The 27829-nt window shown below is 39.8% G+C and overlaps 1 protein-coding gene across 2 annotated transcripts in view; it reads left to right on the top strand.

The window, feature by feature from the left end:
- The window catches only part of slit3 (slit homolog 3 (Drosophila)), a 240424-nt gene extending 214343 nt beyond the window's left edge, over positions 1-26081 (top strand). For both annotated transcript variants that reach the window (XM_004553593.3, XM_076888354.1), the window contains 11 exons: positions 820-917; positions 6307-6446; positions 8551-8644; positions 9275-9412; positions 9988-10228; positions 11790-11920; positions 21034-21188; positions 21652-21812; positions 22392-22549; positions 22976-23181; positions 23283-26081. In XM_004553593.3, coding sequence (XP_004553650.2) covers positions 820-917; positions 6307-6446; positions 8551-8644; positions 9275-9412; positions 9988-10228; positions 11790-11920; positions 21034-21188; positions 21652-21812; positions 22392-22549; positions 22976-23181; positions 23283-23530 — 1770 coding nt within the window. In that variant the 3' untranslated portion in view covers positions 23531-26081. The remainder of the gene's footprint in view (positions 1-819; positions 918-6306; positions 6447-8550; positions 8645-9274; positions 9413-9987; positions 10229-11789; positions 11921-21033; positions 21189-21651; positions 21813-22391; positions 22550-22975; positions 23182-23282) is intronic.
- The last annotated feature ends 1748 nt before the right edge of the window (positions 26082-27829 follow it).

Genomic DNA, 27829 nt, shown 5'->3' with positions numbered 1-27829 from the left:
CTTACTGGCATCCACTGGGACAACATTAATTAAAATGTGTGAAGACTCAAAGAAGCAACTAGGAACATGAGGAGTGAGAATAAGAAGGGAAGACATGAGGAATAAACAACAATTAAGTACAGAAGATGGGATGATAGAGGTGTGAGTTAAAGAAAGGAACAAGAAATGTCATAGGTAAGGTGTTGTGGGAGAAATGGAGAGAACACATAGTATAAAGGAACAGTGAGAAATATGTTGAGAAATGAATGAAGGAGGCTGTGAACACAACATGAAGTTCTAAAGTAAAGAATAAAATAGAAAAGGAAATAAAAAGATGGGTTTAGATTAAAAACAAAAATAAAGCGCTTTGATCAGAACAAGTGGGTATATTGGCTGACAGAGGTTTTAGGACTCTGATGAATGAAACTTCTTACCAGGAAAAGTAATGAATCAAAGAAGTAGACATGTTTTATGAATATGTCCACTACATTTGTGGTTTGTTTTTTTTACTACACCTTAAAAATATGTTGTCCTTAAAAAGAAAAACTACAAGAGCACAACATAAATAGTAAAAAGAACTTTATCAGTGGAACTATATATTTAGATATAATGTATATATAAATATATACACATATATATAGTTACATACATTTGTCTTTTCCCAAGTGGTCAATTTAAATACATTTAAATAAAATTAAGAACACTTAACTGTAATGTGCTGGACAATAAAATTATGTCACTAGTGAAGAAGTTTGATGACAGCTTCACTTATTCCAGTAGTAACAGAAGACACAATATTCAGTTATTAACTGCTTTGCCATGTCTTGTCCTCTCCTTTAGGGCCAAGACTGTGAAATACCAATCAATGCCTGCATTAGCTTTCCTTGTTCTAATGGAGGAACCTGCCACATTCATCCTGGCCATGAAGACCACTTCAGGTACAACGGTGTTTGTTATTAAGTGTTATGCTATGTGGAAGTTTTGTCAGTGGTACCAGTTGTTAGTCTCAAAATTACGACTGGGTTCTGGGGTCTGCTGGCTGACGAACTTGCAGACAAGGGGGTATCTTTTATACCGCCACTGTAAACTATTTGCAACCAAATTGTAAGGAGGTGCAGCACCAATTTCCCCTTGTGACTGTCGTCAACCTCGAGCAACCACTAATGAACCACTAGGAGAATACACTAGGAGAATGCAGAGTTTATCTGCATTTAAGTAAGATTTAATTAAGACAGCTTTAGTACTTTGACTACACCAGTTTTGCTTTCAAACCCTTGTGTAGCTGGCAGGTTTTGCACTAAAAATCAATGAGGCTATGGAAGAATTTGGTGTTAAACCAGGGATGGTTTTGAAAATGTGTTTTTTCATGTTTGACCAAGACACTGACGCCACTTTTGATACTTTAGATTCTATCCAGTTGTACTGTGTCTCTCACCCCATGACCCTACGACCCTAAATTGTATGAATAGTTAAGAAAATGGAGGAATGGATAATTCAAGGAGGTTATCCATTATTTATCTGATCCTTATATTCATGTTTTCACTTTCTCAAAGCATGCTGAACATGCTACTTCATTTTCAGGAACCTTCCTATTTTACATTCATACGCTTTCATACACTCAACAAAAATATAAACGCAACACCTTTGTTACTGCTCCCATTCCCCATGGGATGGACGTAGAGACCTAAAATTCATTCCAGATACACAATATAACCATCCCTCCCAAACAGTGGTCACAAATCAGTCCAAATGTGTGGTAGTGGGCACATCTGCTATATTGAGATAATCCATCCCACCTCACAGGTGTGCCACATCAGGATGCTGATCTGACATCATGAGTAGTGCACAGGTGTACCTCAGACTGCCCACAACAAAAGGCCACCCTGGAATGTGCAGTTTTTTGCGCTATTGGGGGTCTGGGGACCCAGAACCGGTCAGTATCTGGTGTGACCACCATTTGCCTCATGCAGTGCAACACATCGTCGCATGGAGTCTATCAGATTGTCAATTGTGGCCTGTGGAATGTTGGTCCACTCCACTTCAATGGCTGTGCGAGGTTGTTGGATATTCGTGGGAACTGGTACACGCTGTCGTATACGCCGGTCAAGCACATCCCGAACATGCTCAATGGGTGACATGTCCGGTGAGTATGCTGGCCATGCAAGAACTGGGACATTCTCAGCTGCCATCTGCCCTGAACAATGTGAACCATGATTCATCCGTGAAGCGCACACCTCTCCAACGTGCCAGACGCCATCGAATGTGAGCATTTGCCCACACAAGTCTGTTACGGCGACGAGCTGGAGTCAGGTCAAGACTCCGATGAGGACGACGGGCATGCAGTTGAGCGTCCCTGAGACGGTTTCTGACAGTTTGTGCAGAAATTGTTTGGTTGTGCAAACCAATTGTTCCAGCAGCTGTCTGGGTGGCTGGTCTCAGACGATCTTGGAGGTGAACCTGCTGGATGTGGAGGTCCTGGGCTGGTGTGGTTACACGAGGTCTGCGGTTGTGAGGCCGGTTGGATGTGCTGCCATATTCTCTGAAACGCCTGTGGAGACGGCTTATGGTTGAGAAATGAACATTCAATGCACGGGCGACAGATCTGGTTGACATTCCTGCTGTCAGCATGCCAATTGCACGCTCCCTCATTGCTTGTGGCATCTGTGGCATTTTGCTGTGAGACAAAACTGCACATTCCAGGGTGGCCTTTTGTTGTGGGCAGTCTGAGGTACACCTGTGCACTACTCATGATGTCAGATCAGCATCCTGATGTGGCACACCTGTGAGGTGGGATGGATTATCTCAATATAGCAGATGTGCCCACTACCACACATTTGGACTGATTTGTGACCACTGTTTGGGAGGGATGGTTATATTGTGTATCTGGAATGAATTTTAGGTCTCTACGTCCATCCCATGGGGAATGGGAGCAGTAACAAAGGTGTTGCGTTTATATTTTTGTTGAGTGTATATTTAGACTCAGGAGCTGCCCAACACAATCATAGTGTGTGAATCCTAGCTGCAGTGCAACTCCAGTGGTCAAGAGCCTTTCAGTGGCAGTGCTTTAGGGAAAATAACATTGTGCATCACCCATTCACTTCCCCACCCATCTTTTCCCAACACATTCAGAATTGCAACCTGTTTTTGCACATGCGGTGCAGCTGAGGTGCAGGTTAGGTGAGAACGCAAATGTGTAATGTCAAAGGGTTTTTAACCTACTAACTCTCTAGTAGAAAGTCTGTGTAATTTCTGATTACATGCATAGGAGAATAGCACAGGTAATTGTCCAGAGAATTCACAGCAAGCAAATGTGTATTAGCTGTGCTGCCTTCTGCACCCTCAGTTCAAGCAGCATAAGCCTAAACCAAACAGAGTACTTCCAGCAGTGAGAAACAGATCATAAAGAAGGGTGTCTGTTGCCATCATTGTGTGTATGTGACCACATAATTTCCTCTGGGATTAATTACTATTCTGACTTTGATTCTGATAATATAGGGTATTATCCTCACCTGATCTTCTTGGGGTTTTTTTTTTTGAATATGCGATCGCATCTCTGCCAACTAGTATGTTCAACAGGCTGTTATCACCTCATTTAGTGGTTGTTGTTATGCTAGGAAAACATAGATGATGAGTTTTTCAACATATGAAGTAAATTAAGTTTTTACCCAGGAGACTAGACTTTTACTAAGCCAAACAACTGCTTGCTGATTGGTTTAGTTTACATACCAAATAACTGCTTGGTTAGTGTTAGGAAAGAAATATGGTTACTTTTTTGGTTGAAAGGTATTGCATGTTAGAAAGCTGTACTTGCTAACCTACCAGAGTAGAGAGTCCAGTGGACGTTTTACTTGACCCAAAGATGCCCTATATAATCTCTCTACCTCTAGCAATAATTAGATAAATGATAATACACCTTCTGACCCACAGATGGCTACAAGAGGGCACCTGCTAGACATATCTAACTGCAGTGGATAATGTTCATTTAATGGGTGGATAACACTCAAAGCAGATGTTTTACTCCTGGACTTTTGCACGCAACTTGAAATATTGAAAGTTACATTGCAGAATTGTTTAAGCATACTAAATTGCTACGACCTAAAACATTGAGAACTGCTTCCTTAAGCCTTCCATGTCCCCTATAATCTTAATCCTATTTGGACTAAAAAACTAAGGCCAGAGTTACTTTGTGCTGAAAATTATGGCACAAGCCGCAGACCAAAAGTAATCAAACGGCCAACAATTGTTTAGAAATGGGACTAATTAAAAACAGACCCTTTGCGGTATGACTTTTTAATGTGGTTCATTTTAAGCAAAACGGCCCTTTCACCATTAAATTGAATCAAACCGCATCAAATACACTATATTTCACTTAAGAAGTCTTTGAGACTTGCTAGTTGGATTTGTTATATTTTAGAATATAAATTCAATTTTCCTGCTTAATAACCGCCCATGGTAGAACAAATGCAATCTGTGTGTGTGTGAGAATCCTCGACCGTGCCTGCCCGGGTAATCAGTGCCGCTCCAAAACGTCACCCTTTGTCCAAGTCTTGTGACAAACAGCGGCTGTAATTGCAACAATTGTCATATATCTTTCTACCAGATTTGTCTCCTTCTCAACCCCAGTAACAAGGCCTTTGCCCTTTGAAAAGCTCTGATATGCTTCTGGCCTTTAAAGGCTCGTGTGGTAATGCTATTAGGGGTCTCTTTACCCTTTTCAGATGATTCCTTAATGGTAAAGAAACACAGGTAGATCCCTGTGACCTCTGAGAGAGACAGAAATAAAGGGAGAAAGACAGTAAGGGAAGGAGACCATGCCCCTTTGACATTTTAACATGTTATATAATCAGTTACGCATATTCAGGAAGTCCAATTAACTTTGGTTCTTAGCACAGCTCCATTTGTCAAACTATATCATTTAAATGTCAGGACTTGGATTTGATTGGTGAAACGGTGATCCTTGACCCAGTCAGTGGTTTCTGCATTTTTATTTCTTTTTTTTTCTCATGGGGAACAGTTAATATCTTCTTCCTTTCTTTTTACTTCATCACTCCTTTTATTTTTCCTTTATTTTCTCTTCTTCTGCTTCATTAAGTCATCTGGATTGGGAGTGGTCCCTTTGTCTCTGCTGCATAAGTATCCCACATTTTTCTGAATATTTTAGCCTGAACAACTTGCAATAATAGGCTCATTATATCTTAGAATATAAATTTATTTTATGTCATTTTGAGTGAAGGCTTAAGTGCAGGTTTTCTAAACTGGAAAACAGATAGGGAGGTGGTAACCAGTGAGTATTGTGAGATACATGAGAAAAAACTCCTTACTGTAGGTACCAAAGCTTTCATTTCACTTGTTGCGAAATGAAAGCGGTGAGAAAGAACTAAACACATTTTGTATGTACAAAAAAGTGGGAAGGACAAAGCATTGTGCCACAAAAACGAGTGAATGGGTTTGTGTGGGTTGATAATTGTCACTGACAAGCAGCTATCCTCTTGCTTCATTTATTGGGTGAACTTAATGTAAAATTCAGTTTTTCCCAATAAAAGTAATTTAAATCAATCATGTCTAGATGAACAGAAGAACAGAGAGTCGTGAGAGAGAGGGCGAGTTGTCAAAGGCAGCTGCGGTTGGATTTATTAGACTTAGAGTGTTTGTGTGTGGGTGAGTGATCTTCACCTAAAGGTAGTGTGCGTGTTTGTGATCTGTTTGAAGGAGTTATCCTGACTGAGATACAAAGGGTGAAAAGGGGGAAGAGATCAAGGGCTGACGAGAAAAGAGGTGGGTGAGGGAAAGAAGTGGAGGAGAGGAGGAAGCTTTGATAATTCCCTTTGAGTGGTCCAGGTGGGCGGCGTCCAACCGTAGTGGCATCAAACTAAGCGTATCTCAGCATTTTTTGTTCTCTTTTGTTTTTTTCTTCCTTTTAGCTGGAGGTGGGTGTTTTGTTTTAAAGTTTTTTCCTTTCACCTCAGTAGAAGCCTGAGGAATTTTGACTGATATTTATTAATAAAACATCTCCCATCAGGAAAGAGAGATGACATAAATCAAAAGGCTGTGTTTGAAAGGGAGGATTGATTCTCCCTAATCTTCATCACAGAAAATAGATTAACAGGAAGTATGTGTGCTGCAGGAATAGCTGCAACTTGTTGGAATTTAATGAGACATGAAGTGGAGTCTCTAAATGAAAAGGATGTAAGAATATTAACTACAGATTCAATAGTTCTTCTTTAAACTTCTCTCACAGGAGCATTTACGAGGAGCTGATGATGAGTCCTCAGATCTTGCCCAGTTGCTAGGTAATAATACACATTTTGTGTGTTTTTGCATGTGTAGCTGTGCGTGTCCGCCAGGTTTTGAGGGCCAACATTGTGAGATAAACCCAGATGACTGCGAAGACAACGACTGTGAGAACAACTCCACCTGCATCGATGGGATCAACAACTACACCTGCGTCTGTCCTCCAAACTACACAGGTAGACACCCACACAAACACACAAAAACTTTCAATAATGCACCCTCAGTCTTTGCCCCTGAGAGGCTGGGAGGGTCACCAAGTCCCACACTTACAAAATCATATTTTCCAGTTTACTGGATGGTAAGTTAGTAATTGACAGGCTCTCTGCAGTGACCTGAAACTGTTCCTGCAGGAGGTTTAAAGAGCAATCACATGAGAGGGAGACAGAAGGAGAATGAGAGTGAAATGGCAAAGATTGACTGTGTACTAGAGGGAAGGGGAAAAATAAACAGAGCAACGGAAAGGGTAAAGAAATTGCCGATAAAGGGCAAAGGCTGAGAGGAGCGAGAGCTGCCCTGGCAGAGTCCGGCACGCTGAAGCTAAACTGCTGACTCTGAATTTAAGTTTTTCTGTGTGTAACAGTGTCCTCTAAGACACACACACGTACGCACACACACAAACACGAGGTCCCCTTTAACACTGAACCTCAGTCAATACACACTCAGCAGCACACACACCATGTCATTATCGTTGTTGGCTCTCAGAGTCCTTGCACACTGCCAGCCACCTTACCACATACAGCTGTTGCACACAAACACACACGTTCATGCGCACAGCTGGTTCCTCTGGCACCGAACTCCCCACTTAGCTCAGTGAACCGCAGCGCAATCATCAGGTGTCACATTAAGAGGACAGTACTTTACTAGTCACTCTCCTTTCTCCAAACTCAGCAACCAGGACTGTCACGTCATATTTGCAACACAGAGAGAAAAATCCAGATTTAATGTCATAAGACCTTTGAAACAGCTGATTTAAGGTTTCTTTAACGTGCTCAACAATTTAAATGTCACAGTAGCATTTTGATTATGGTAAAAAATCCATTTTAGACAGATGATGGAGGAAAGGTCAGGAGGTCACAAGAAAATATAATTAATCCCTTGTGAAATTTAAAAAAAACTGCAATTCAGAAAGTATTAAATAATTTGGTGTGAAAAAGGCAACAAGATAATCAGTGTTTTAGAAAATTCGCAACAATGTCCAGATATGTTGCTCTGGAACTCTGCATGTCCCCAGTTTTCCACCTCTGATGCCTTGTTCCTGAAATAAGCAGCACTAAAGCACAAAGATCACATACCTTCACTTCATTACCCTCCTTGGTGGAAGATAAACCAAGCTGCATGGATGTAGTGTCAACAGTTTGTGTCTTTATATCTGTTAAAATCTCCCACAATTCTCATATGATCATATTATTGTGTAAAATGATTTTAAATCAGGTAAATCATGCCTAACATCTTTTTCTGTAGCACAGTTTCATTTGCATATGATAATTATTCTAAGGTATTTCAGGTAATTCCACATTGATAAATTAATTTTGGCATCTTTAACAAAGTGCCTGAAGTGTAAAATTGTCTGCTTAGGGAGCTCAAAGACTGAATAATTAAAATTTACTTTCACAGCATGCTTTTTTTTCTTTTCTTTTTTTTACAAGTCAAACATCCTTTCAGAAATTGCGGTGTACTGTAGCTCAAAAAACCTGTGCCTAAAAGTGATTTGAGGCGAGGGTATTGGAGACAGACAGGGCGGGAAGGCAGCAGGATTAGATGAAAGCAGGCAGAGAATGATGGAAATGTGCTTGACCTTTCTCAATACCCGCTTCCTTCCTACCACTAACTTCAACTACTGCTTTTAAACACACTGTTAACCCTTCTCACCCTTTCAGCATGTGTATGTGTGTGTACATCTTTAGACCGCCTCCACTTTTACAGAGAGCATTAACCCCCTTCTCCGTCAGGTCTGAGAAAATGCTGATAGCGCTATTCCCTTTGTGCGTGAGGACATCCACAGCACATCTAAAGCCTTGACCAGGATGCTTTTCCCCCCCTACTGCTATTTGAAGATTACAGAGAGTATGTGTGAAAAGTTTAGTGTGCCCCCCTACTCCCATCTTTCTTCTGAAGTGTTATTTTTCTGTTTACCTTCACAGTTTTTCCCCCACATAAATTCTGAAAATATTTATTCAGATCATTCAGTGATGATGCAGCAGGCATAAAACACAAGCCTAAAATACGATTAAGCCTCACAGTTTCTAAATTGCTGACAGCAAATGTTTTCTTTTTCATCAGGTGACCTGTGTGACGAGGTTACTGACCCTTGTCTCCCTGGTTTTGACCCCTGTCAGCATGACTCCAAGTGCCTTCGCGTTGGCCGCGGTTACAGGTGGGCAACAGTTACATTTGGGGGATCCTTGAAAAACACTGTGTGAAAGTGACAGCGAGCTCACCATGTTAAAGCTGGCTTTTTGTGATACAAGTGAAAGCATTTTTAGGGGGAAATGTTATATTACACTGAACGTTTGTGTGTTTAAACCTTTTATACAGTATAAACCTAAAATCAATCTTTTTATAAATTATAAATAATGAATTATTATGCTATCAGATTAAAGGCTTCCATGTTGAAAAGGTTTGTTTTTTAATAGCCTAAATTAATGTTTCTTGCAGAATCCTTTCACATTGATCTATAATAATTTCATAAGTATCTAAATTAATTAGTGAGTTAAGATCATTAAAAAGTGTTCACTTAATGCCGATTCTGTTTGTTCCTCATTACTGTGTGGATAATGTTTTACGAATGTGGAACTGATATAAAAATATTTTTACACAAACATTTCCCACACTTATCCATGAGAAATGGGAAAATATGGTATAAAAGTAGAGCTCTGTTACTGACTGAGCTGTAGAAACGAACCAAACATGTCACCTCTTCATGCAGTAAAACACCTGTAGGCAAGAGGAAAAGTCTGTTGCCCACACACTGTGTAATTTTATCCTTATTTCCATGTCACTCAAGGTGTGAGTGTTTACCAGGCTACGTGGGCCAGCACTGCGAGCAGGACTATAATGACTGTCTGGAGAACAAGTGTCAGCACGGAGCGGAGTGTGTGGACGCCGTCAATGGCTATACCTGCGTCTGTAAAGAGGGTTTCAGGTGAGAGTCATGGAAACAAATCAGACACAAACACAGTGAAAGACTGGAGGGCCAGACTGGGAGGGGATACAGATGGCACTTCATAATCAGAGACTTGACTGTTTCGACCTACTGCGTGCATCTGTGTGTTTGCGCGTGTGTGTGTGCTGCAGATGCAGCACCATGTGGTTAATTATAGCAGGGACTGTTGGCGAGAGAGAAACAAATTCATCATCAGTGGCTGAGGGGGGAAAAACAGAGAGAAAGTCATGGATATGCAGAAGAAAAGGAAAGGAACGGAAGACAGAGCCATTAGAAAATGACTGTACGGGAAAAATAGGAAGTTTCACAGATTCAGAATGATCCAGGTGAAAACAAGAAAATATACTGAATCTGTTTGGAAGGAAAGGTCCCCGATTCAATATTTCAAGATTATTAGCTTTCTGTTTTAGCCACTGCAATCTCCTCGTGTAATTCAAAGAGACACATTACAAAGCAAGTAGTAAACAACTTTTGTCACATAATAGAGATAAACAAATCATCCAATTAACGCTCTATAAATAAGTTATCTTCTGTTTAATCTACTTCTGCCTCAGCGGGCTCTTCTGTGAGAACCCGCCACCAATGATCTTGCTGCAGACCAGCCCCTGCGACCAATCCGATTGCCAAAACGGCGCCCAGTGCCTGGTGGTTGCTGGGGAGCCCATCTGCCGCTGCATGCCCGGTTTCTATGGCAGCAAATGCGACAAAATGGCCACTGTTCACTTCCTGGGTCGTGATGGGTATGTGGAGCTGCCAGCTGCAAAACTCCGCCCAACTGCACATATTTCGTTACAGGTAGGGTTAACCTTTGACCTCTGTGCATTCATTTTTGTTTTTCAAGGTTTACAAATCCAACAGTCAGCTTTTATTTTGAAATAAACCCAAAGGTGCAAAGGCTATATTCTGTAGCACTCCTCTTAAAAGATTTCCGTGCCGCTTGAAATAGAGCTGTGAGACATTCTAATCAAGCTTATAGAGTTAGTGCAGATGAAGCAAAGCCAACATCTGCTCCACCCTCTGTTTCCATGGCACACTGAGCACCGTGCCCACGCACACATACACACTCACACAGACCACACATTTTGGACACCTGAGAGTCATGTCCTAATGGACACATAATTTTCTTTTTTATTGAAATGAGAAATAAAGTAGGCAGAGAAAGAGAAACAGGAAGAGGAAGGTGGTTTAATTGATATTTACCACCATGGGGGCTTGCGCTTGTGCATGTGTGTGCGTGTGCTTTTGCGTTCTTGCCAGGACTTTTCAATGTCAGGGCCAAGGCTATTAAAACTCTACCAAGAGGCCTTGAGTCAGTGGTAAGAGAGAGAAATAGAAGAATGAAAGAGCCACTGCACTTCATAAATTACTATATGCTTTTTTCCTTCTCCTTTTTTCACTTTTTTCTTTTCTTTAAGGCTGCATCCAAATTCTCTGTTCATCCACATATATGCATCTTCTTCTTTCCTCCCTCTTCCACTTCACTTGCTCTCTCACTCTTTGTACTTTACACCTCTTACCCCCTTTTTCTCTTTTTGGCCTGCATGGCTTTCTCTTTTTTCCAGCAGCTTGTTAGCAGGTGTTGACTTGGCTATGCTCCATTGACGCCAGAGTGTTAAGTGCTTGGCCCCATGGCCCCATTTCCACTTGCTAGTTAGTTAGCGCTTAAAGGAGCACGCGAGCAAGTGTGACATGTCAAGTGTGTTTCTGAGACAAGTGTGGTGGAATTTGTTTTCTTTTTAAATGGTTTACAGTTGATGGTATAAAATAACCATCGTAAATCAGACACCCATTTAACCTGCTTTAATATTGAGTCAGATATGCATCAGCAATCTTAACTGAAGCAAAGTATTAGCTTTTCACAGAGTAGATCATTTCTGAGGTCTGGAGGTCAATATTTTTCAAGTTTGTGTACGTTTGGGAGCAGTGAGCAATCTGTTTTATAGTTGAACAGGGGACATAATTTTGTTTTACTAGAAAAAACCTCACTTACATCACTTGAGTAAAACAAGTTTAAAATAGCTAAGATGATCTTAGCTAGTTAGCTAAATTAGCAAGTTAGCTTACTAGCTAACTTGAAGTTGATTTGCTTAAATGATGTAATGAAACATCACATGATGCTATTATATATGTTGTTATACACACAGATATTATAGCGTCATATGCACACAAGCCCTGTTTTTATCTAAATAAAAATGAACAATTCAGGTCTATTTCCTTCTATATGTGCCACTATGACCTTTTACCAGATGATTACTGAATTAAATGAAATATGAAAAATATGACAAACTGTGGACTGTGTATCAAATTCTGTAATTTTTGACGGCTGTTTTTGTGTCCAACGTTTTTCTCTCTCCAGGTGGCTACAGACAAAGACAACGGTATTTTGTTGTACAAGGAGGACCATGATCCTCTGGCAATTGAGCTTTATCAGGGACACATACGTCTTATTTACGACATCGCCAACTACCCACCAACCACTGTGTACAGGTAGGCCACATAAAACAGAAAAGCTGTCCTTCACATTCTTAGAATTCACATTCACTTATTTGAATCATTATGAAGGTCAAGTTTAAGCATGCCTTAAGTACCTATGAGAGAATAAAGATTCATCCACTATTCTATCACTTTTATCTCGCTAATGTAAGCAGACTTATTATCGAATTTACTCCGACGTGGAAATGCATCAATTAAAATGATTTTGGTTTTACATTCCATTAAAGTTAAAACAAGCATTGTGTTGATACGTAGGTTCAAATTACTTTAAAAGCACACTTTGAAAAATAAAAAGCACATAGATGCATACCTTCCCCAAAAAACCATGATGAAAAAGAATTCAATTACTAAGGTTCAAAGAGTAAACAGTAGGTTAAAGATTACAAAAAGCATTCACTCACATAGACATATATTTTTGAGTTTACAGCCACTCGATAAACATTACAGGGATTCAAAGTGATTAAAAAAAATAACAGAAAAATATGCATATATACACATACACAAAACTAAAGTCACCAAGAAAATGGATTTCAGTGGTTTAGTCATCCACACACAAATCTGCCTACATATTTTTGCAAAAACAGCAAGTGCGTCATAGTTTCTAGAAAAATTCCCTTATAGCATTGACCATAAGAAAAAACAAAGATCATCAAGGAAAAGAACATGATAACATTTTCTTAGCAGTAATAGAACAATTTTGTGAGGCCTTTTAGTGTTATTATACTTATATTTGGTCGCTTTATCCAACTGAAATAAGATGTGCATTGTTTTGTAACACAAGTCATAAACTTCAATTCAAATGTTTAAATAATAAGTCACTTGATACAATAAGCAGTCACTTAATGCAACCCTGAAATAAGCAACGTCAAATAGTGTATCCTGTTTCAAGCAGTATTAGTGATGTAAGCTGTTGTTACACAACTTACTAAGTGCCAATTAAGTTTTTTCAACTCCACGTCTGAAGGCTACAGGGTGCACTGTAAAATAAACTGAGGGTGATGTCATCCATAGATTTATTTCATACACATATAAGACGAGGAGAAAGGGCTAATACAATGTCAAAATTACAATATGAAAAACTGCATACAATATTACCTCAAGTGGTTTTTGGATATATAACACACAGAGAATCTTATACAAGTTGTAACGTGGGCTCATCAGCACAAACATATGTGTATTTATGTTACTACATAATATCAAAAACAGCTCGTGGGTGTTTGTAATGAAACGCCATATATTAGACCAGATATTTACTGTACATAGACAGTGTTTACTGCACAGGGTAGGGTGAGTCCACCACGCTGCTAATCCAAATACAATACTGTTAGACTTTTATTTCTTATTACAGTGTATAAAAGTGTGGCTGTGTGTGTGTGTGTGTGTGTGTGTGTGTGTGTGTGTGTGTGTGTGTGTGTGTGTGTGTGTGTGTGTGTAAGGGGGGTTCTCATTCACTCTTCATTCTCCTTGCTGTATATTCTGAGTGATTTTCTTCCTTTGTGGGTTTTTTTCACACTTTCTCTGGATAAAAACAAAGTCATAAGAAAAGGAGACTGTGGTCTTTTGATAATATGCAGCCCGCTCATAATGAATTTAAGTTTAAGATTAAGGTATTACATCATACTACAAATCCCTTAAGTAACTCAAGGAGAAGAAAATTTAAGCCACAGTTTACTAGGTCAAGGGCAAGACTGGCTCTGCATCAGATATTTCAAATTTGAATCATTTACACCGTCAAATTTTTGTAGGAATTGTTCAGAATAATCTACCTACAGTAAAATCTGCATACAGATTGACTTTAGTTTATTGTTTAGCTTTTATACTTTCGTACTTTTTTATTAGTTCTCATTTTCCTCATGTTTTTATTTTGTTGTACTAATGTAAATTTACCTTGAGGATCTTTAAAGGTGCCTATAAATAACATTTATTATTATTATTATTATTGTTGTTGTTGTTGTTGCCTGATTTGCTTCTATGTCATTAGACAAACTTAGATTTGCTTTTCTCTGAAAAACAGAAATTCAGGTTCTATATAAATTAAAATTGATAGATGTTAATTACATTTATTTTAAATCTCAAAATAAGGCAAGAAAGTCTTTGCTTGTAGTAGAGTTAAATTGTTAAAGACAATATATGCTCCTTTATTTATATGACATTTGGTGTTTGTATCTACTGATATGATGGCATGTTTTTCATCAGATGCGATTTCCATATGGGTTAGGCAATGTGATAAACATTGGGTCGATTTAAACCTTGTATACAATCTGCGCCATTTGGGTGGAAAATCAGAATTTGCCTTTAGGACAATATCTTTCAGTTTTTTGTTTTTTTTTTCTTCCATGCTGTGCCTTTACCACAGAGGGCCATAGCTCAATAGAGATGCTGTGTTATATATTTAGCAGTTGTTCAGAAGACTCATGTATTGATAGTAATCAACTTTGCTCCAGACCTCCACCAGTACAGTTAGGCATTCAGCTCAGCTTCAGAGCTGCAGCCCTTTATTTAAAGATGTTCTTTCTTGGTTGGAAAGAAAAACCTACTAAACTATCATGTTTGACTTGTTTGTTGACATTTGTATAATCTTTTGATTTCTGTGGTGCTATTCTGTTTCTTTTGGGTAGGGTGACATGTGGAAGCCACATATATCAAATATGACCTTAAAAAGAATATGTGCTTGTGTTTAACAATGAATGACATATCGGGAAAAGCAAGGAGAATACAAGAGGAATGGCTCATTATAGAGGAAGGAAGGATCAAATGAAAGACTGAAAATGATGGGATGAAGCTAATTAGATATTGGCACAGATGGGGTGGGATGGAGGCAGGGCTGAAAGGGTTGACTAGGAGAGGGGACAGCAACAGAGACACACAGTTGCATAGAAAGACAGATTGATCAGCTAACAGTCTGATAACGATAGAAAGAGACCCAGAAAGCCAGATGGATGGACTGATGCTGGATGGAAGGCATGAATGAAAGACCAGACGACACAATAAACAGATAACTGAGTAGAATACATTTCCCGCCAAAGGAGGAAAACGGAAGGGGTAAAACAGATGGATGGAAGCCGTCGAAATGAAAAGACCATGTAATGCAGCTGAACTGCAGGATGGATGAGAGAGGACTGAGGGATGACCGAGGGATGGAGTGAAAGAGGGCGAAGAACAGAGGGAAAAAGCAAACCACAGACTGAGTCAGGGAATTATCCTTGTCTGGTCTTGTTAACTTGACATGGGCCACGCCTGGAAGGGAAACAGACAGACACAGTGCAAGAACAACTGAGAAAAGTGGAGAGAGACAGATGACGACAGGGTAGAGAGAGAACGTATACCGGTACTTTAAGAACATAAAAAGCAGAAAAAATAGTGTCAAATGGGAAAAAACAAATCCGGATATGGGAGTGACAGAGTATGAAACAAAGATCCATACAATGAAGTCGTGTCTAAGCCTACAATGCTATAGCTCTCAGTAAACACTGTCTCTGAAAGGAGACAAGGCAGAACTCCAGTACTGAGGCTTATTTTACCACAAGCTGCTATGCGTTGCCATTTTTTGATTACATGACTCTGACTATTTCAAATGGTCTGTCTTATCTCCCCTAATTTAGAAATACATTGTGAACTAATTCAAACCACATGGCTGGGCAGGCACCACAAAACACCCTGCCACCACTGAACTGATAGTGTCCAGAATGGCGTAACTGTTTAACCACCACAATCTTAGCACAGCAATTCTGGCAGATCCCAAATATGGCACTGACTATACAGCGGTTGTACAGCCAGCGCCAGAAACCAGTGCCAGTCCCTGGGATGTTTCTGAGTGATCCCTGGGTTAGTTATCTTGTGAAGAAACTAGAGAGCCTGGGCGATATGTTCAAGCCAGTTTGGCACAGTGTGCTGAAATGAAGCAGTCATGGCCAGATAACACAGACCAGTGTTAAATGAGAAACCAGTCCGTCTGTGGATTCTTACAGATTACGTGTAAGGTCCCCTGTGGAGTTCATTTGTCAACAAATTTTACAGTTTACAGTAATAGCTATTAAAATAACCATTACTAAGAGCCATTAAAGCACATTGTGTGCAACCTAAATGATAGCAAATGTAATAATTTCATTTCTCTTTCCTCATAAAACATGCACAATCACTTTCTATACATTCTGTATTTTTCCATACATGTAATTTAGTTAAGAGGCCATGCATGCATTGCTATCACACATAGATATCACCCACTGACAGCCTGCTTCACCAAGTGGCAAGCTCAGTATGCAGTTACCACCTCGTTTAATGACGGCTGTGACATCTCACTGATCATGAATGATGTTTCCACAGCTCGAGAAATATGCTGAAGGAGAGAAGAGAGTCGGCCGTGGAATAAGTCACACAACATTGACCTTCAAGACTTGAGTTTGATACTCGCCATTTGGGTTACATTTCAGCATTGTTAAAGTGTAGCGTTAAAATATACACTTTCACAATGCTGAACACAGGTTACCATGTGATGGGTGAGAAGTGACTTGTATCACCCTGATAACCTGGTAGAATACAATCAGGAATTTATATGCACTTATTCACCACCACTATATATCTCCTACATAATATGGGTCACTATAGGTATAAGAGGTTGACGACTAGCCATACTTATGAGTGATCACAACTGATCAGTGGGATAAATATTTGTCATAACAAAAATGGAGCTAAAAAAAAATCCACTGGCTAGCTTTAAAACAGAGAGGTGGCTAATACTAGAGAAATGCAAACATTTACATACATACACAGTGTATTGGAACTGCATATGCCTTTTGGTGCATGCACCTTTTGACAGAAGCAAACCTGTCCAGACAACACAAATATCAACAGCAAAAAAGGGAAAAAAGAAATTGAGGACTGCAAAAAGGAGGAGAATTTCAACAGGCCTCACTAAAAAAATACAGAGGCAGAAACCAGAGGGAATAATTAAACTGAAATGAATACAAGGGATGTGTCGAAGAGGGGAATGTCTCTTTTTGTAGTTCAAAAAAAAAATCGAGATGGAAGGCAGCTACAGAAGGAGAGGCAGGGGAAGGTGTACAAGTCTTTCACTGTGCCCTCATTAGCGCCAGATGAAAGTGTTAAATGAAAATGTGTGCCTTTGTGTGTGCATGCCAGTGTGCAGGGGACGGGGCACAACGCATCTGTTTGTTGTGTATTCATGTGGTGCCCTTTACTAAATGTCACACTAATCTCCCATCAGGTCAAAGAGAGCACATCTACTGTTATTCATCAGCAAGTGACAGAGTGAGTGATGCAGGGATGGATGGGTTCTTGAAAGGAGAAAGGGATCGAGCAGTAAAGGCAGCATAGAAAAAAAAGGATAGGGGAATGGATGAGTGGGCAGAAAGGAGACAGAAGAAAGACAGGTAAAGTGTTGAAGGAAGATGATGACGGATGGTTGAACAAGAGAAAAGGGAAAGTGATGCAAAGAATGGAAGAAGCATTATAAATGGCCATGGATTTGAGCTTATGTCAAACATAATCATTTCTGGAGGGCATAACGTAACATAACAGTTGGACTTTGTGCAGGTGTTCCTTAATTGTAACTCACTTAAATATGCAGCGTAACACATACACCCAGTATGGAAACATACATACAAACGAGTGACCATAGCAAGCAGTTTCTATTCAGATACAGGGCTTCCTCAAGATTTTGGACCTTCATTTGGGTGAATAAAGTGACTGAATGTCTGACCTGAATCTGGCCACAAGGCTGTGGTTAAAACAGACAGACAATCCTTGAACATTATAGGTTTAAAATTCTCAGAGGCTATTGAGACATTCGAATACTGAGTTCTTAGAGGCCTGAAACAACAAGTCCTCATTCCTGAGACTCGACATCAAAACGCAGCGAATCCACTCCTGAAAAGTACAAATTTCATCTGAACTGGCCAGCCTGGTTTAGTGAAAGCTGAAAAAATAAGGAAAGAAAACAGTGAAGGAGTGCTCCATTCTCCAGCTGCTGTCTCAGTAATGGCTAATTGAGGTTACCACAGCAATATGGAACTGGGATGTGTGTCTGCTGAGCATCATTGTAATCAGACTGGGCTGTTTAACACACACATACATACAGTCTCACAAACAAGTTAGCTCACTCGAACATACTTCGATATTGCACAAAGACTACATACTACTGTAGTTGTATAGACTTGTAGATGTATAGTTGTTAAAAAACATTCACACATGCATGTTTGCAAGCTCACATACAGACGCAGCAAATGTGCTTCAGAAACAGCGTAATAAATGACAGGAGTGGCTAATTAGATTTAACAGTGTAAGTGGATCTCCATGGTTATTTCTAATCCAAATATGTTTTTTCAGTTTGAGATAAAGTCAATGACCTGTAATTACTTCTGGGTTTGTATTAGACTCTGTTATATGACAGAAAGCCAGTTTTGGGGTTTGGGAAGTTCTTTTTGGTGAAGTTTATTTGTGTGTGTATGTGCTCATTCAGGATTTTGGACTGACAGGAAATTGTTGTCCCTTGTGGCTTTGGATGAATACAGTGAAAGTTAGAGAGAGAAGCAGTTTCAATCTGCTACGGCTGTGTGTTTGTTTTTATTGAATTCTATAATGGACAGTTTCTTGTACTAATACACAGGGCTAACAGAGTGCTCTTTAGAAGTGTCTAAAACATACACAATTGTGCACACATTTGGAAGCACTGTATCCATCCATCCATTTTCGTAACTGCCTGTTTAATTAATGGTCAGGCTTGGGCCTATCCGAGCTGTCATAGCGCAAAAGGTGGGGCGCACACTGGACAATATGCATATGTATCTCAGAGCTAATACCAAGGGACAAGCACCCATTCCTGCTCACATTCAGACTTATAGTTTACTTACAATTTAGATTAATCAGTTAACCTAATATTCATGTCTTCTAACTGTGGGAGGAAGCCAGAGTACCTGTTGAAAACCCACCTAAGCAAAGGCAGAAGATGCAAACTCCACACAGAAAGGCTCGAGCTGGCCAGTGTATTTAAACCCAGGACCTTTTTGCTGTTATATACTTTAAATCTGCAGAATAATTCACAAACATGCAGGCACACAAATCATGGACAAGCTATTGAAAATATCCACTTTAAAAAATAAGGACGTTTAATGTTGGTAACATTCAAACTCATACACTCACCTGCAGCGCTGCCAGCTGCTCAGACTCAGACACGCTAGTCTTTAGTCAGCTACTTCCATCTGGTGGATTTTTGGTTTCACAACAAGTCCAGTGCTGTGTTTGCCATGTCCATGTGTTAAAAAAATGTGTTTATAGGGTTCCTAAACAACACATCAATCTGAGAGTTTTCAGCTTTGTGAGCAGCTCCATTTAATTTAAGAAGACAAGCAGTTGAGCAAATGAGGGGAAAATGAGATGAAGAGCTTTTGGACTGAAAGCAAATAAGCTTTAGAAGAGGAATAGGGTAAAAATGACTGTTAAATGACATTGGGGCTAGAAAGGTGATTGAAGCAGAGCAAAAGGAGAAAAAGAGAAGAGGAAGTGGATGGGGAAGAAGATAATGAAAAGGAAGTGATGAATAAAGAGGAAAGAAGAGAATGATATGTAATGCAAAAAATGAAAGAACTAGAGTAATACAAAGTTAGGTTTGAGGAGGAGGCTGCTGAGGTACATAACTGATTTTTCTGGCTAGCAGACCATCATTTTGCTATGTTTACTAGGCCTGTTCTCAGCCTTTATTAAATTACATGGTTCCTAATGGAAACCATGTATGTGTCTGTACTGAGTCTACAGGTGTTATTTTACAAGCTTTTAGCTGCGTGCTGAACATGACTGATGTCATGACAATCAAATGCTTTTCACATTTGTTGATGGACAGTCACATGTCCTTGTAAAACCTCCATTCAAATCTCAGATTAGCACTTTCAATTAATAGAAACTGGTTAAAAAAATAGATTCCTAATTTTTACCCAGTTGTCGAGGACAGTGTCACGTGAGGAGACAAAGCAAATGAGTCGATAATAAATTCTTGATTCTTTTTAAGGCCTGTTAATGTGTTATACTGTATGTTGTAATGCATCCTGTTCTTTTGTCCTTCTGTATGGTCAGCATTTTTATGAAAGTCACACTGGCCTATATCCAGAACTCACAAACTTTGCTCCATTTGCTGTTAATGTAACATCGCTGTAATCTGAACGCTCTATAAACAGCTGTCAATCACAGCTGATTTAAGGCTCCTTAGCTAGTTAGCAAATAAGTGGTTGCAGACAAAGGGAAGTATTGTCCTGATGTTTCGCTGTGGGAGTCTGGAGCAGACCACCAGCAGAAAGAGTAGCTTCACTTGTTCATTTCTGTTTTTGATGTTCTGCAAGAACTTGGTTGAGCGGAGGCACGGTCAACTTTACCACCCCGCGATTTACCTCTCTTTCCCTCCCTGTCTCTCATTCTCGCTCTCTCTCTCTCCTTCTCTCAGCTTTGCCAAACCACTGTCTCTATAGCTGTCTGTCTCCCCTCCAGCAAAAACCACTTAGCAGAGAATCTCAGACACACGCATTCACACAAGAACACATACACTTTCCTCCCAGGGTCAAACGTGGTGCAAAAGGTCATAATGTTAGTTCTTTGCAGACTTCTCTTCAATGGAAACATTTATTCTTCCAAAAAATATCAGAACTTTACCACAATGGTCCAAACTGGTTGAGTCCGGCTATTAAATTGTAAGAATCCGGTTTTGCCCCAAGGCTTGAGCTCATCAGAACAAACAAGCCCATGTGCTGCTAGAAAGTACTGGGCCTCAACCCCCATGTTAGGAAATCATGAAATAGATCAAGCGCACATTATAATCCCTTCCACAGTAACACAATATTGAGGATGTAATCAGTGTGTTTTATGTCTCGGGATAGCATTTCGACACAGATTTCCCTAATTTCTTTTTCATTTAGGTTGGTCGATTTGCAAACACAACAAAACAAAGAAAAAATAGTTTGACTCGAAAATGTTTGGAGTCTGTTTTGGGTCTGTTTTTCCAATTTGCTCTAACAGTTTTTGCAACGGTAATCTATCATAATCATGCACGTACTGAAATTATGTCCTTTTTTTTCTGTTTGTGTGCATTTGTGCGTTCGTTACAGCGTTGAGTCTGTGAATGATGGGCTTTTCCACACAGTTGAGCTGCTTATTCAGAACCACTCACTGAGCCTAGTGGTGGATAACAGCACCAACAAGAGCCTGGGAAAGCTGGCACGCCAGCCCTCCGTCGACCACAACACCCAGCTTTACATAGGAGGTACGCACACGCATTTCTTCATAAACACGATGCATTTGCGGTACACAGATGTTACTTTGGCCTACCCTACTTCTTGTTTGCTGTGCAGCGCATGGGTACATACGCGTATAGGCACACACAACATGCAAACGCGCACGCAGACTAACGCACACTAAATCACAGCAAGGGTTGTGGTAAGGAAGTGGAAAACTGTTTTTATTCAACTTTTCTTCAAGAAAGAGGGTAGACACGCCTCTGAGAACAGTAACTCCTTTTTTCTCGAGTAAGAGAGACATACTGTTATTGTGCAATAGTGAGAGCTGCAATGCTGTATCCTTGTTGTTTTTTACACTGTATTTCAGTGTAAGCCAAGCCAGAATGAAACCAATAAAGGAAATATCTTAATCAAACATTATACTATACTTTCCATTGTTATTACTGCTCATTTCTGTCTGTTTCTGGTTTTATTTTCACCAATTCCCAGGAGTGCCATCCCAGGTCGTGGCCTCAGGTCTGCGTCCAGGGCCTGAACGATCCCCTCAGGGTTTTAGTGGCTGCGTCCACAATGTCCAGATCAATGGGGAGCCTCAAGACCTGAGTTATAGATCCAGAGGAGCAGGACAGCTACAAAGAATTGAGGGCAAGGTAATTACTCAACGGCTGGCATAGATTCCACAGCATTTACTAGAACGCACAGTAGCATGTTAAAATAAAATTTAATTAAAAGTATTATAAGTTCATTCAGTGCTGTTAAGAAACCTTGAAGGTTTTATTGAGAACTCTATGGCCTACATTGGTTTTGTAACTCATAATCCCGTAACTCTGTCCTGTAAGTTCGCCTATCAACATATCATCAAAGAAAGTTATGTTTGGCAATAGTAAGAGGACATCTGGCTGAAATACCATGTAAAAAATCATAGTGAAAAACCTTATGACAGCAGTGTTCTGTTTTGGGTTCGGAGCAAGGATCCAATCCAAGCAAGCGTTCACTTTCATAATATAAGCCACAGTAGAAGTCTGATGAGTTTTAAGGCACTTCAACAAAGTCAGCAGCTGCTATGGAAAAGTATACACGCTGTCTTTCCAATTTGGAAACATATTTAATCTGGACCCTTGAAGGGCTGCAGCATTAAGGCAACATCAAAACATTTCTCTGGTTGCGCCACCTACCTCCATGCTTGTCGTTTCTAACAGTGATTTCTTCATTTTATGTTCTGTCACTAGGGTGATGGCATTCTTGCGGGGTGTCATTCGTGCAGTGTTTGTGCACAGGGTGCATGTAGAGAAGGAGGGGAGACGGGAGTAACTTGCGATTGTCCTCCTGGACGCAGTGGGGCTCTGTGTGACCAGACGACAGGCACAAACCCCTGTCAGAACAACAGGTAAGCCAAAATGGCAGAGACATTGAATGTGAGGTGTGAATTTAACTTGCAATTACTAACTCATAGGGGCACACATTCTGTAAAGCGTGCATTTTGTAACAGTTTTAGTTTTAGTTTAGTTTGCTAAGTTATACTGATAGGAGAATGAAAGAAACCCTCGTGTCAGACCCTTTGACCACACACAGAAGCAAAATTTCCCTGGTCAAGCTTTATTTTCTGTTTGTTATATAAAATGAATAATTGCCACCTGTTTGTGATGTTTCTAATGCCATTTTGTCATACAAGCCAGCCAGGTATCTGTTTAGTATAGATTTTGAAATCATGTGGGTTTAGTGGTTTTAAAGCAACCATGGATGAAACCACTTTCCAACCCCAGCATAATTCTCTCCTGTAACATGTTTTCCTTCTGCTCTGCTCTTTCTCCAGATGTTCTCATGGCCAGTGTGTTCCCAAGGGTCAGTCTTACAGTTGCCAGTGTAATGAAGGCTATCAGGGTCAGTTCTGTAACCGACGACAGGAGCCTCCAGCATGCAGGGGGGTTCGCTGTGGGCGTGGGGAGTGTCGGGTGTCAGAAAGGGGAGAGCCGTTCTGTCACTGTCAGCCAGGGTTCACCGGGCCTATTTGTGACACAGGTAACACTGAAAGATTATAAAAAGAAGAAACGGAAATTTGCCGAGAATGAGAGCATATTATGATTTAAAATGTGCTTTTTTTTAACGCCACCAACATGCAGAAATCACATGTCAAGGAGAAATGGTAAGAGAACAGCTGAAGCGCCACCAACCCTTAAGAACATGCACGTCCACCAGCAAGATTCCCCGCATGGACTGTTCCAGATCCTGCCAGGCTTCACCTGGTGTTTGCTGTAGCGTCACCAAGACCAGACGGAGGAAGGTGGTTTTCCGCTGCACAGACGGCACCTCGTACTCAGAGGAGATGGAAACCGCTCTGGAATGCGGCTGCTCCAAATGTCCGTTGTAACAGCACGGCAGTTTGTTTTGCAGCACTCACCGCCGCCTTTTTGTGAATTCCACACATCAACGAAGTTGTCGCTCGGAGAATTTTCCACATTGATGAGCACCAGCATGACACAATTTTTAATTTCCACATTTTGTTTGACCGCTGCCAATTTGCTGCCAAGAGAAACGATAAACAGAAACAAAAATGGGACACGTGTGTGTGTTTTGACAGAGAGAAAATATATTGTAAGATATAAGTGAGAAAAAAACATAGAAGTTATTTTTATTATGGATTTTTTTTTCTAAAAGATGATAAAAGGACTGATTTTTGTAATATGTTGATTATATAATGTGTTGCATAGTATAAAAATGTTATTTTTACCTTGTAAGAAGTACACAGCAAAATAGATTAACATTCCTTAAAAGTATATGAATTTATATATGTGTAAATCTATATAAATATTTACCCTAACCCAATGAATTTTATATCTTCTAAGTGTATTTGCATGATGTTAATGTGAGTGCCAATGTGTGGGACACTGGGAGAGAAGAGCAGAGAAGAAGAAGAGCTCTGTTGATTCCACACAAAGGAAAAGGTGGCAGGCTTTTGAAGTCCTTCTTGGAGGCTAAAAGCGAACTGTATGTGCCTAGCTAACCTGCTTCTCTATATAATGGACATTATCCTCACATGTGAGTTCCCATAAAAGACTCTTTTCACAGAGATGATTTAACAGTTTGCTCTAATATTGTGTCATTCTTATTTGCTGTTGCACGCCACACTTGGAGCCACATAAGGTTTGACATTAAATTGGAAAGGCATCTGCTATTCATTGGAAAATGTTATGAATCAGAAATTCCCATAGAAATCAATAATAATGAAAAACATGCTGTAAATTCAGCATTATGCTCACTCTGAACTTGTTCGAGTTAGACTGCTGAGATTTAAAACATACACAAGTGGAGACGGGAAGACATCTTTTTTGAGTTATCCTTTTAAATAACAAGAAGTTTTCTCTCAAGAGTCACTTACTGAGTGTAGCTGGTTGGGCTCCGAGGTATTTTTTTACACCCATAACAAATGGAGTGATGTCACACCTGCATAATACCTACACGTCAATGCTGCAATGTGAGATGTTAAACTTGGTATAAATAGCAAATACGCCAATTCTCGCTGTTTGCTATTCAATTAATGCTTAACAAGGACAAACTGTTTCAATAACAACAATACACCAAAGTCACATGTTTTTGCCTTAACAGATAAGGATGTCAGAAATCATTGAAAAATGTTGCTGATTTATGCAAGTTCACTACTTTTGATGTGCCTGTGTTGAAATCCAAAAGGTTTGCTGCAATATTTTCAACAGCTGCTACTGAATTGTTTTTGGATAAATAAGCATCATAGTGTCACATGTAGCAATTCACACCAGTCCATAACAACAATCAAAATAAATGTGTGGCCTTACGTGGTATACCTCTCCCTAATCTCTTAATTAGATCGTATTTTAAGGTCCTAGGAAATATAAAAACCTCAAATTAAGTAATATAAAGCCTTAACCACATGGCAGTTCTTTCAGTTTGAAAGATTGTCTGTAGAAAGTGCCTCATAGCTTTGTGATGAATGTGAAACTGCAGTACCACGTACCAATTTCTGTGTTTTACCCTCTGTTATAAGAATAGAGCATTTGTTGTGTTACAATAACAATATATAATGCAAGAACCAATATTTGCTTTAAAATGCATATGGAAGGAATCATTTTATTGTAAAGGTGAAGATTTTGGTAATTCAATAATGGTTTTAATTTGAGTGTTGACATTGTAGGTGGAGGTTAAAAACTATTATGTGCTCTTGTTGACCAAAATGTAATTTGCTCCGGTGTGATCACAGCAAACCTCCACCATCACAACTAAAAACAGCTTCAGTCAGTTTGTCACATAAGAGAATCTGATTACACGCAAGAAACAACAACACAACTGAACACAAATACATTACCTGTGCAGTTTCTTATTGCCCACAGTTGACTAACACAATTAAAAGTATTAATATGATGTAACTACTACTGTACTGTTTACTTTATACAATGTTGCTTTGTTTACACAGAGGCAAAGCATCATCAGTAAATTTACAGCTCTGCTATTAAAGGTTTGCAACAGTGTTAAAATGATGATTTTCTACACTTTTATTCTTCTTGCTTCTTCACTATGAACATTTTCCTTTCATTCCCTACCTTTCTTCCAATGTTCAAGAGAATATTATCTTTTCCCCACAGTGTCTCCTTCATTCACAGCCTATCCCCTTTCATTTTCCTACTTGTTAGCTTCTATCCTCATTTTTACAGCAGTTCCAGCCTTTAACTGTCCCCTCGTTTCCTTTTACCCACTGCACATCTTCGTCTCCTGATACTGATTGCTTAGCTTTTCATTCTGAACAAAATAAAGCACCTCAGTTATTAGTTATTGACAATGAAAATAACTGTAAAATCAAACACGTGTATATGTCCTAGGTTTAAAAAACACGATTATGTGAGTGATAATTGATACTTATGTTGAATGTTAAAATTAAACTACCATTGAAACTATAATAATCTTTCATGTGTGAGTTTTTAAATACAGTGTGCCAGTGGAAAGTGTGCTTACTGTACCCAGTCTTCAGTCACTAGAGCTCAATCCACTAGAGCACCTTTGGGATGGGGTGAAATGGGAGATTCACAGCTGTCTTACTTGCAGTATGATGCTGTCATTATGGTATGTCACCATGCAGTATGTCAGTATGGAATGTTTCCAGCACCTTGTTTAATCAATGCCATAAAGAATTAGGTCAAGAAATCAAAGGGGGTCCATCCAGGTTCAATTTGGGTTCTGTACCAGAGGCCTGGGAGCTTAAGGGTCCTGCACAGTATCTTTGCTGCTCCGACTTTACTCCTCTGGACAGAGAGCTTGGATTTTGTTCCTGGTATCTGCTGGAGCCACTCTCGTAGCTTTGGGGTCACTGCACCGAGTGCTCCGATTAACGCTGGGACCGCTGTTACCTTCAAACTCCACATCTTCTCGAGTTCTTCTTCAGCTCTTGGTACTTCTCCACCTTCTCATGTTACTTCTTCCTGATGTTGCTGTTGTTTGGTACATCTATCAATGTAGCAGTCTTCCTCTGCTTGTCCACTACGACTATGCCCGGCTGGTTAGTCATCATCTGTGTCTGGAAGTCCCACAGAATCTTAACTCAGTCATTCTGGACCACACTAAGGGGCGACTCCCATTTTGACCTCGGGACTTCCATGCCATAATCTTCCTGTATACTATATTACACTTTTTTATGGTGTTTCATGTATGCCCTGCCTGCTAGCGTCGTGCACTCTGCTGTTATGTGCTGGATTGTCTGAGGGGCATCTTTACAGGGTCTGCACCTGGGTTCTTACCTGGTGTGATAGACCCCTGCCTCTATGGATCTTGCACTGAGTTTCTTCCTGTGCTGCCATAATTGTGCCTCTGTGCTTTCTTTCAGTCCAGCCTTGTCCAGCCATTGGTAGGATTTCTGAATGTCAACAACTTCTTCTATCCCCCGGCCTTCCATGATGGCTCCTCCTCACTTATAACTCACCAGTTATGGCATTAAACATATTGCTGCTCCTGGGCTGGTCTGCCATTACCCTTGATTTGTTGCTTTCTGATGGTGTGTTGATGCTGATGGACAGTTGACTGCTGCAGTTAAGACTGATCGCCTCTCCTTGAAAATGCTACTCCATTTGTATTTTAAGTTCACATTTTTGCTTAATATTGATTTGAACTGTAACTTCTGAATTCTAAAAAGTACATGAAAAAAGGACATGTGCCATTCATTTTATTTGAATAAAATTTCATTTAGCGTTTGTAATAGGTTTAGGGTGTAAATGAACACCTGACCTTACCTGATTGGAGGTAAGATGGTTACATAGAAAACTGGGTGTTTGTTATACACTAAAGGTAGGAGTATGTGACAGTTATCCTTAATGGTTGCAAAAGGTGCAAAATGCATCTGCACAGAGATATGCTTTAGTGGTCTTAAACTCAGAAACTCACAAATAAAATGTCTTAAAAGTTTTTAGTGCATACTATTAACTATTAACATCAATCCAGAAGAATACTTATCTTTGAACTGGTCCAACAGGACAGGTCTGCTTTCATTTTAGACACTGAGAAATGTTTTACTTTCAGAGAAATATAAAAGTGTTTAACTCTGATAACAAGAGTGTTTTGCTGTTTTCTTACAGATCACACTCTATGATATACGAGAGCCTTAACATTTCCCTAATGTTATCTGGTTTGCATGGAATCCATCCCTTTCTAC

The sequence above is a fragment of the Maylandia zebra genome, linkage group LG2 (genome assembly GCF_041146795.1).
Source record: "Maylandia zebra isolate NMK-2024a linkage group LG2, Mzebra_GT3a, whole genome shotgun sequence".
Taxonomy (NCBI): domain Eukaryota; kingdom Metazoa; phylum Chordata; class Actinopteri; order Cichliformes; family Cichlidae; genus Maylandia; species Maylandia zebra.
This window is presented reverse-complemented; position numbering and strand designations above follow the sequence as displayed.